The 12,232-nt window shown below is 37.2% G+C and overlaps 1 protein-coding gene across 2 annotated transcripts in view; it reads right to left on the bottom strand.

Moving 5' to 3' along the window:
* Positions 1-11,054, bottom strand: part of LOC119576218 — a 43,590-nt gene extending 32,536 nt beyond the window's left edge. For both annotated transcript variants that reach the window (XM_037923806.1, XM_037923805.1), the window contains exons 1-2: positions 10,980-11,054; positions 1-523 (exon numbers count right to left, since the gene is read on the bottom strand). The exon at positions 1-523 is cut by the window's left edge and continues 1,490 nt beyond it. In XM_037923806.1, coding sequence (XP_037779734.1) covers positions 1-513 — 513 coding nt within the window. In that variant the 5' untranslated portion in view covers positions 514-523; positions 10,980-11,054. The remainder of the gene's footprint in view (positions 524-10,979) is intronic.
* Between the last annotated feature and the right edge of the window lie 1,178 nt (positions 11,055-12,232).

Consider the following 12,232-nt stretch of genomic DNA (forward strand, 5'->3'; position numbering starts at 1 on the left):
AAGTATTTCAATGACAGGAGCTGGTTTAGGTGGATCAGGAGTCAGCACACTGATCTCTGAAAAATCATTCAATGTCATGGCAGTAGACGAGCTCTGAGACTCTTCAGACTGTGGGGAATCCAGTGTTGTAGAGGAAGACTGACTTGATTCCCTAGCTGATGAACCATTTTGGCCATCCGAGTACACTGGGCTTTGAGAAGTGCTTGCTCTCAATTCAGGTGAGATAGGAGCAGGTTCTATGTTCTCCTGTTTGGATTCAGGAAGGTCATTCTCCTGATCATCATGATGTTGGTCCTTCACTTTTTCTTTCAGGGTAGCCTGAATATCTGGTATCAAAGCACTCACAATGGTCTTGGAGGCTACCTCAACTGACAGGCCATTTTTTATTTGTCTTTCTGCTTTTGTAAATAGCCTGTCATGGTTAATATGATCCTGAGCTTCTGGTCCCAGAGATCTGCATATTTTTCCAACAACCTCTTCCACTACTGCAAAGGCTTTTTCCAGAGGCTCCATGCCCAATGCCCTGCAAATAATGAAAAGATTATATTTCTCATTATATTATTGTAACACTGGCATGCAATAATTTAACATAGTTGTTAATCTTTACACACACACACACACACACACACACACACACACACACACACACACACACACATATATATTTATATATTAACAATGTAATTTATACTGATTCATAATGTAATTTAAACTATAGAATATTTATTCCATACTGATAATTTCTGAAAACAGAAAGATAGAAAGGTGAAATGGTTGAAAATGAGACTGAAGTGGCAAGCCAGATTTATCATTCTTAAATATGAATAACACTGGAAATGCTATAACCTTGATTCAATGAAATTCATTAATATCAATATCTTGATTAAGTGTGCTTTACAAGTACACCCAAAAGCTGTAACACACCTAACAATTTTTCATATATAAAAAGAAAGAAAGAAAGACTGTTCACTGTCTGAGAAAATGTGCATCTACTTTCAAATAATGGATGTATATTTGGGTTGACATTTTATATACAAATTAACATTCACTTTCCTAAAATGTTAACACACTGATGCTGGGGTCCATATATACTCATACATGTACTCCAAATCTGTGTTCAAGGGCTGGGGTGCTTCTGGACTCTAGTGCCAAGGTGTATGTATGATGCATCCACTCTGAGCCAGTACTGTGCATGCACTATCATGCAAGACGGAAAAATATTCTCTCCACTTTTGTGATTACTTCATGTTATTAGAAGGGTGGATTCCCAATTAAATTGGTATTAAACATTGTCTTTTTTATTACCCTCAAAATCTAGAAACTGTACATCTGCAGAAGTGAAAAGTTTTATCTAACAAAACCTCAGTTGCAGTTTACATCAACATAATAAGCCTGCTTGCCCTTTCCTTGAACTGGTAGGAAAAAGAGTATATAAAGGGACATACTCCATCTATGAGCTATTTTAGGTGTGTGCATACATGTGTGTGTGTGTGTGTGTGTGTGTGTGTGTGTGTGTGTGTGTGTGTGTGTGTGTGTGTGTGTGTGTGTGTGTATGTGTGTGCGTATGTGTGTGTGCGTATGTGTGTGTGTATATGTGTGTATGTGAGTGTATGTGAGTGTATGTGTGTGTATGTGTGTGTATGTGTATATATGTGTGAGGATATGTGTATATATGTAAGTGTATATGTACTTGTATATGTACGTGTATATGTGCGTGTATATGTATGTGTATGTGTATGTGTACGTGTATGTGCACATGTATGTGTAAATGTATGTGTACATGTATGTGTATGTGTATATGTGTGTATGTGTATGTGTGTTTGTGTGTGTTTTTAAACACATTCACAATTTTACTCTCCTTTTTTCTTACTATACGTAAATTTATGTAAATGTATCTATAATATAATTTTACTGTTGAAAGAGAAAACAGCATTTAAAAGTAAAAGGTCTTTACTAACACTTATAAAAATCAAAGTAGAAAACTGAAAACTTCTTAGGAATTTCACCGCCAGTATAATGAATTCTAAGAGTTATCACCTGGCACAAATATATAAGAATAGGATTCTGTTATTCTTTTTTCTTATTATTACTAATATGTGCATTAATTATGAACTAATCCATTTCTTATACTAGTATTAACAATGTTTATACTACCCAGCTGCATCTACATTCCCACATATAATAATTTTAAGTCATATTCAGCTGTGTTGGCAGCCCTGTTCTCATGTGCTCATCATTACTTCTTTAGACACTGTAAAACATGGTTTATTGTGACAGTGCTCTTGTGTTTTGACCAGCTGTTTCCCTGAATTTGTCATGTCTGACTTTGCTGAACTTGTTCCCTCAGAGCAGGAAGTTGCCTTCAAATCTTCCTACCACCTGTAGTGTAATGGCCAATGAGCCAGATGTGAAAGACAAACCCAACATGGCAACTTCACCCAATTTCTTCTCATCCTCATCTACTGCTCCACATACCATTAGGAGGATCTGCATGATTTCAGCTATTGATAGTAGCTTCAATGATCCTCATTCTGTATGAATTGTTTACCATAATGGTATTTGTACTATCAAGAGTAGGTGCTACGAATGTGCCATGTGGAACAATGATCAGGTTCATAGTGCCTTTGAATAACAGCATGCTTTACAAAAGAAACAAGACTGCAAAGTCAAAAGGAAGGTCTCACAGTCTGTTGGTAAGTCAACTATGTCTTCCATGGGGGTTTCACAGGACACGATTCAGTCCAGCTCAGTGGCACCAGAGGACTTCATCTCTCAATCCCCCTTGCCTGCTTAAATGGTTCCTGTGGAGATGAGCAAATTTTTCACTTATATTTCTGATTTTTTTTTTTTCTAAAGACCAACAGTATGCATCCTTCTCTGATATGGTGTCTGATATAGTAGTACAGTATCAAGAGTCATCAAGCCGCTAACCAGTCCTCTTTTGCAGTTATCAACTTAGCCCCACCTTTACACAGTCACACAGGGGACACGCAATTCACTGGATTGTATGAACAATATTACTTAGAAACTCTTCAGCAGAGGAGCATGAAAAGAGGGACATGTCAGTGTCAGTAGGGCCTCATATGAATTTTTTAAAATGCTAACATATCACTCAATGCTTCCCTGAGGCACAGGTGAACCATCCAGATCCACCTGGGGAACACAAGCAGCAGGAGGATGCTAAGAACATCAGTCTCACCAGGATTCAGGCAATGGTTTTTCCATGAATGTGGCTTCCAAGGCATTCATTCATGCCAATGAGACTTCTAGAACTTCTTTAGCCCACTACCTGTCAACCAAGTACCAGAAGGTCTACATAGTTAGCAGTCATAAAACCTTGGGTCAAGCAGCCAAGTTGACTTGACCCTTACCTTCACCACCAGAGATAAAAAAAAACAGATTGCTGTCCAGCACATAGACTTGGTGTATGGAATTCTTTTTTGGCTTCTTTACTTCCTACAACCAGGATTAGAGTACAGAATAATGGCAGATAAATTTGTTTGGGAGCATATGGCCATGGTAGACATGACTATGGACTGAATGTAATAGTTTGATTCCATACTATCACAACTCCCACCAGTTTTAAAGTTTGTGTCTAAGGTGGACCTAAGGAAGTCCTCTACATATTCAGCTTTGCTCTTTGAAGAAAACAAGGCAAATAAGACTATTTCTATCTCCTTCAAGCAGGTGGTGGCCAGAGCTCTAGTTGAGCCATGTTCAATACCAGGTACACCATTGTTGGAAGAAGGTTCCAGTACCTCATCTTCAGGTGCCTATACCACTCATCAGTCAAACTCATCCTTCCATTGTCCAGTCCTGTCTTCATAGCAAATGATAACACAAAAGAAGCCAAAAGCAAGTCCTACCACTTCCTCCAAAAGGATTATGGGCAAGTTTTCCACAAGTGAGCCAGTAAACAATAGTGGACAGAGTAGCAGGATGCCTTGCATGGAACCAGGAAGGGTGGATAAACAGGCACAGAGGACTAGGTCCTCTCTAATCTCAAAGAAGGACACAGGATTCCTTTCTTCACCCTACCTCCTCTCACATCAGAGCCACTAGTTTCTTGGACATATTTTCCAGATTCCAAAAACGGTAAGGCACTAGACTTAGAAGTCCAGCTACTAGGAGAAAAAAGTGCAATAGAAACTGCTCCAATGACACCAGGGTTCTACAGCTACCTATTCCTGGTAACCAAAGTACATGGAGGTTACCGACCCATAATAGATCTTTCTGCCCCAAACAGATATATCCACACAACCAACTTCGGAATGGAAACAGTGGGGACAATAATGTCAGCTAAATGAGAGAGTGACTGAGTGATTTCCATTGACCTTAAGGATGCTTACTTCTAGGTGCTGATACATCAAGTCAGCAGCAATTATCTCAGGTTCATGTGAAAGAATCAACCTTTTCCATTTTGGGCCATCTGTTTTGATCTCTCCACAGCTCCAAAGGTCCTCACTAGAATGAGGGCTCCAGTTTCAGTGGCTTTATATTGCCAGAGACTTCACCTACTCAGATACTTAGATGACTGGCTCATTTTATCTGCTTCACAACAGGAAGTCCACAAGACAAGTGTTCTCACCATCCTGTGCTACACACTGGGGATAATAATAAACTGGGAAAAATATTCAATAACCTCAACTCATATGAAGTTCTTTTTTGGGGATGGAAGTTTATTCTCCTCTTATGAAGAAAACTAAGAAAACTGCCGTTACCATATAGAATCATTTCTCAGCAACAACTGTCCACCAGCCAGAGTGGATGATACTCTTAAGCCACATACCCTCCTTCATCCACCTGATGCTGGGAGCAAGATAAAGGATGAGGAACATCCACTTACAACTTACTCAGATGTGGGATAGACAGTCACAAGGAGACAACATTCCTCTGCCTTCAGACAACAATATTCTTCAGGACCTTCAGTGGTGGTTGGAGGAACAAAATCTATGTGTATGGCAGTCTCTCCAGATGGCATATCCAGACTTGTACCTGTACACAGATGCCTCAGTGAAAGATTGGGGAGCATCACAGCAACAACTGTCCACCAGCCAGAGTGGATGATACTCTTAAGCCACATACCCTCCTTCATCCACCTGGTGCTGGGAGCAAGATAAAGGATGAGGAACATCCACTTACAACTTACTCAGATGTGGGATAGACAGTCACAAGGAGACAACATTCCTCTGCCTTCAGACAACAATATTCTTCAGGACCTTCAGTGGTGGTTGGAGGAACAAAATCTATGTGTATGGCAGTCTCTCCAGATGGCATATCCAGACTTGTACCTGTACACAGATGCCTCAGTGAAAGATTGGGGAGCATCACTTCAACAGGAATCAACAAGTGGAATATACACAACACACAAAAGATTCCTGCACATCAACATCTTGGAACTCAGAGCAAGTCATCTTCACAGGGATTCTACAGGGCAAAACAGATGCTTAGACAATACCACAGCACTATCATATCTAGCCAAGGAAGAGGGTACGTGTTCTACAATGATCAATACAGAAGCTCAAAAGATCTTAGGGTAGACAGAGGAAAACACTGTCAAGATCCTCACCCAGTTTGTCAAGCGGCCTGTGTTAGCAGACTACAGAATGGACTCTCCATCAGGACATGGGCAATCTTCCGTGTAAGTTGTGGGGTTGCCCAACAGTGGATCTCTTTGCAACAAAACTGAACTTCAGGCTACTGAACTTCATGTCACCTTCACAAAACAAATGATTTCCAGACCTCATTCAATGCCTTCCACATCGCAAAGATTTACTCTGACAGCTGCATCCCCACAGGTTTCATTAAGCTCTACACACACTTCAGCTAACCACATGAATCAAGCAATTTCTCATAGAGGTTATTCCTCATGAGTCACACAGTTCTTTGTTAAATCGAAATGACATTCTGCACTTATGAATTATCAAAACGAATGGAATATGTGTAGACAATGCTGCAAAAGAGAAGGCTGCACCATTTCAAACCCATCCAACCAAAAGTTTACAGACTTAGTTCTTTCTGTAACAAAACTGTAACTTATCAGTCACTGCTATCAAAGCCACAAGACTATGCTAAATGTTTTTTTTTCATATAAGGGATTCAATTTGTCTAATGATCATGTCCTCTGAGACATCCTCAAAGTATGTCCAGCAAAAGTCAGCAGACTACACACAGGATATAATCATAGAATGTGGACATAGTGCTTAAGGAATTAACATGTCCACCCTTCAAACCCTTGTCTCTCATCTATGAAAGATTAAAAAAAAAAAAAAAAAAAAAAATCTGCTTGCCCTAGCCACATCTAAGAAGGTCAGAGAACTTCAGGCCCTTTCCGGTACTATTATCAAGCAAAAGGAGTACCCGTTACTTCCTTATCTTCCGGAATTCATAGCCACGACAGAGACAAAACGAAGGCTCATGTCCAAGGCAGTGATTTCTTTCTTTCTAAGAGACCTATTAACCCTTTCCCAACGGGTAGTATTCACAGTGGCCCGGGCCTCGCTGCCGGGGGTTTATATCGTCGCCCTAGCATGCGCAACCACTCTTGCCAAATACCAGCATCCCATGCCGTTTCTTCGTAATACTACGAGGATATGTTGTATTTTCAGTTTTCATTATTTTCTAAAGTCTCTACTTGCCATATTTCCTGATAAATGAGACTGAAGGGTATTTTTGTTGTTATATAGACTCCATAGTTGATCATTATTCAGTCTATAGTCTGAATAAAATAAGCAGTGTGCGGCATCATGGAGTTGAAATCATCGGTTTGTTGCTTTTTTTTTTTTTTTTGCATAGTAAAATGAGAAAGTGTTAAAAACGACTTAATCACACTTTCAGTGGCAGAAAAATAATATTTTGCCGTGATTGTAACAAAAAAAAAAAAAACATGGCATGTCCATACATACACCATGGCATGTACATACATGCCCCCGGCAGATAGTCCCGCCATGCCATGGCATGTGCATACATGCCACCCGTCGGCAAAGGGTTAAGGCAGCTCATTAGGCCACAAAAAGCCGACGTCCAAGGCAGTGATTTCTTTCTTTCTCAGAGATACTATTGAGGCAGCTCATGAGTCCTTTCTAGACTCTTTATGCCCATCCATCCAGGCAGGAGCAGATGACGTTAGGCTTCTATGAAAGAATAACTCAATTGTTTCCATTGTGAAGGCAGCTACTGGGAGACCAGTTCAGTTTTTTCAGACCATTACTTGAAGGACATTCAGAGGCAAGAAGGAGGCATTTTTGCTCTGGAATCATTCACTGCTGCTGGAGACACAGTAGCTTAACATTTCTTAAATATGAACTCACCTACCAGGCACCAGTCAGCGCACCCAGAGTAGTCAATTTGATTTTAATGAGTTTTTTTCCATATGCTTAACACTGTGTCCTCCAAATCTTGTCCTTGTTTTAGGCACTTGCATATTGGTCAGTGGCAAATTTTAATGTAGACTTTTCACCCTCATTGTATTCCATACATTAGACATGGTCCACGACCTCAAGTGTGGGAACCTGCTAGTATAAGCAACAGGTTGTATGTGAAACAAATTACATTTTCATACTTACCTGTTTCTTATACTCGCAACCCTCCCATCTTCCCCACTCCATTCCAAGTCTCAAAAATGAATGACGAGCACATTGCATGGGAGAAAAGGGTTGCCAACACAGTGGAATACAACTTAAAACTGTTAAATGAGGAAATGTAGAAACAGCTGGATAGTATGAACATTGTTAATACTAGTATAAGAAACAGGTATGTGAAAAAATTCACTTAAATTATGAAAATGTAATATTCTTATGTTGGGAAGAATTGAAAATGCCACCAGAAATCTGTGAACTCTTGCTTCCCCAGAGGAGACCTTCATGGGGTCTTATCTTTAAATATCACCAAAACTTTACATAGTCATAAAAATGAATCCATGATTTCAGTGTTAAGTATCTTGGGTAAGATTTTTTTCTTTTCTTTTCTTTACTAAACTTTGTTGAAATGCTGTGAGTTTTGTTTCATCATTTAACAGCTTTAAAAACATTGTGTGTGCACAATAACTAATTTGATCTCATTACAGAAGCAGATGTTCTGAAAATTAAGTTCCTTGATCACAGCATGGGAAAGGTGGTCATCCATCAAACCTGCAGGAACTTAATATATTGGGGGAATATTAATAGTACAGAGAATATTTCTGATCTACATCTAAAAGCTGAATCATCACTGCTAGCGTGACTGTCAGGTATATGAATAAGGAAAGCTAAGTGGAGACTGATTATCATTTCAGCTTCTGCTGAGTAACATAAGTGTTCACATTGAAACATACCAAGGTATTTATAAAACTAAGTTATCTTGTATCTTTTTTTTATGCAAAATAAAAATGTTACTTTTTAACCCTAAAATCTCAAACACCTTTTTAAAGAATACTGTACTCTTTGTATATACATTATACACTGCCAGATAATATAGAAGTAAGCTGATATAATTCACATTGACAGTCATTACAGAAGTATATATAAAATAAAACATAAATATAAATCCTCTAAATACATTCACATAAAATAAATAGGTGTGTCTATGTATGGCGAGCTCAAGTATGTATAAAGAACAAAGCTAACCTCAGCTGAAAATTAATTCTTGGAATTCAAACACAATTTATAGGACAGTCAGCCACTACATTAATATTCTAATTATATAGCTAAAAGGAATAATGTCTGAACCTGCCACATAGATAGCTTGTGTTTATGTCCAGCTCAAGGGTACAAGAAAGTTTTCACTGTTGATAGAGGCTAATAGTTATTTTGAAGGGCAGGGGATGGGAGAATTGGTCAACCAGTAAAGTAGGGAGCTGGGTTATATATGATGATATGATATAATCTATTATGCTTCTATTGCTCCTTCACTCATCTCATGATTGACCTTAAAACTTTTAAGGCTGGAGTCTCCTGTGATAGTTTGATTATTAAAATCTGTTCCACTTTATTGACATGTAAATTTAAGAGTGCCACTTACTGCTACTCTGGGAATACTGGCAGTGCCTCTAGCAGTATGTAGCTAAAAAATAGAAGTACAAACAGACTGTATGGCTGTTGCTTTTTCAGTAGTTGTCATTATTTAAGTAGGTGTCATTATTTTTTCAGATTATTACTACCAGAGGTGTTACCTATTGTTTATCTGAAATAATGTTTCAATGTTTAATGTTTTAAACAAATAATGTGCTAGACATCAAAGTTCATATACCATTAGTTTAAATTATTGTGGTGGGAGGGGCTTAAATTATCTGACACAAAGACGGGCCACTGAAGTATTCAGTTATCAAATTATCTCTAATTATTTCTAACTTAATGTTTTTCTACTTTCTTTAATGTTAATAGACTTTAGTGGTTTATGTTCTAGATCTGTCTTCATGTGTATGCTTGAAGGCATATATATGAAGTATATCACGAACCATAAGGGTCAAAAGGTAAAGCTAAACATGCGAACTTCTGGTACTAATATTAAATTTCATATATGTTTTAGTAATTATCAAACACTACCAATTTTCTACTGTACAAGATAAAGATTGTGAACTGCTCTGTCTTGGCAGAATATATGTGGCAGAGGTAGTTTATTATCAATGGAACATAAAGTGCAAAGGATACAGAAATCAACAGACTTTGATATGTAAGTATGGGGGTTCCCTTTACTGCACTTCACTTAGAATATTTTGCTCTACATTTTTGATGACCAACATATTACCTTTTATCTTTACAAGGTTTAATTTGAGTAATTACCTCCCTTTCAATAAGCATATCACTACCGTATGAAACAAGGAAAAGTTATGCTAATTGTTCAAAAAGTAACTGTCTTCCCATCCCTAATAATGTAGCAAACAGCCTTGGGGGCACTCCACAAACATCAACTTATAACCCAAAAATGTTTCTAAACTAGGGCTTTGCCCCCGAACTTCCACCCAACTGTTGTATTTCCCTATCCAGCAGTTCCTCCTCCCCTGGACCCCACTCGATCACCATGGACTTTGTCTCTATGTGATATTTGTGACAAAATTATCTTCTTAACTTATTATTTTTGCCATGCAAGGGAATGAAATCCCCCCCCCTCTTTTTGCCTGTGTCCTATTTTCCCTAAGGTCATCATGTAAATATATATCAGTTATTTTCATTTAGAATAAATTTTTCTATTAACATATACATATACATATGTATATATATATGTATATATATATATATATAATATATATATATATATATATATATATATATATATATATTTTATATATATATATATATATATATATATATATATATATATATATATATATATATATATATATATATATATATAATATATATATATAAAAGATGGTAATACAGCAATAACCTTGAAAATATACAAGAGATTTACAGTACTAGATTCTAAAATGCTGGCATTCGTAAAGTTAAAAAGGACTTGATACGAATAAATTAGTGTTAACAAATCCTTGGGAAATACCCAAAACATGAGTTAAACTGGGTAATATTGGGGCTGCTTAAGGTAAATTTATAAACTTTGTTAATAACACACTCAAACTAACTTCAGCTCACAATGATATCAAGGAAAATAAAGCTAAATGTTAGTTTTATCATTATTACATGTACATTTTTTCCTTGCGACGACTTTTTCCAAGTCCTTTGACTTAGACAATTTTGACGTCAAATTTTCACCATGTGTCAATAACCTACTATGTACATGGATCTCACATTAATACTACTTGCACTTTTATCTTTCTAACTTGATTCGAATAAACAAGTATATGTAAAAAGAGACCAACAAAAGCCATCTATAAGCACAATTTCCCATTACGCTGCCTTGTCCATTATAATGAGAAGACCTCAACAAATCGACTAATGCAAGCTCTGTGAAATACATCAATATATTCGAAACCTTTCAACTCATCCTTACTTTGCTAAAACAGCGAAATACTGTGCACTTGTTTAGCTTATCACTTTACTTACCTTCCTCTGTCTTCATTCTATTTTTTCCTAAATTCTACGAGCGTAGTAGGAAGTAACACTATCGTACTGGCGGCGCAAAAACTATCGTATGAATGGAAATCTCAACTGATGAGAGTTTTTCTGGAGTATCGTGCGAAAAAAAATATTAATAAACTTGCCTATGGAATACACAGTTTGGATATAATTGTATGACTGATGAGCAATGTAAAACTCATAGATATGCTCTTTTTCCATTTTGCAAAGGACGCGCCGGAAGGTAGGTATGTGTTTATATGAATTATATACCTAAGAATTGTGAAACTATCTTATAGGCCCTAGGCGTCCACAAAATAAATTTCACTGTTTATATGCGGTTACTTATATCCATCCAATGTAAAAGCAAACAGTTATGTTTCGAAATTCATATGCTTACCTGTCAATCCGTCAGGTTATTAATCAGTATCAGCATGTATGTATATATATATATATATATATATATATATATATATATATATATATATATATATATATATATGTGTTGTGTGTGTGTGTGTGTGTGTGTGTGTGTGTGTGTGTGTGTGTGTGTGTGTGTGTGTGTGTGTGTGTGTGTTTTGTGTGTGTGTGTGTGTATACATATATATATATATATATATATATATATATATATATATATATATATATTTATATATTTATATATATATATATAATCCTCCATCTTTAGATAACTCTCTCTCTCTCTCTCTCTCTCTCTCTCTCTCTCTCTCTCTCTCTCTCTCTCACACACACACACACACACACACACACACACACACACACACACACACACACACACACACACACACACACACACACACAAAACCATTGAACAGAAAAGAAAACCTCTTTTGGGGGCACTGGTAATTTCAATGGGGGTGCGAGTTCTAGCGGGAAAGTCGGGTTTCATATGTAGTATTTTCTTAACAAGAGTGTGGGCCAATATTGAGTTCATGAACAAAACAAAACCATCACCTTTACTACTGCTTACGTTTTAGGCTTACCATTTTCTGTACTTGTTAAACTCCCTCCCTATTTCTCAAAACCCATGGAAGGGCGGACTATTTCTATTTAAAGATGCAAGGAAAACGTGGCCGGAAGAACCAATTCCTATTAGAACCTGCTTCATGATGTCACAAAGGAGCGAATTAAATTATGATGATAAGTTGTTGGACTAACAGGGGTGTCCCTACGGATAACACTTTGCAAAAAATGCAAATACTATGGCATTAAAATCTGAG

This window comes from Penaeus monodon, chromosome 8, assembly GCF_015228065.2.
Source record: "Penaeus monodon isolate SGIC_2016 chromosome 8, NSTDA_Pmon_1, whole genome shotgun sequence".
Classification (NCBI taxonomy): domain Eukaryota; kingdom Metazoa; phylum Arthropoda; class Malacostraca; order Decapoda; family Penaeidae; genus Penaeus; species Penaeus monodon.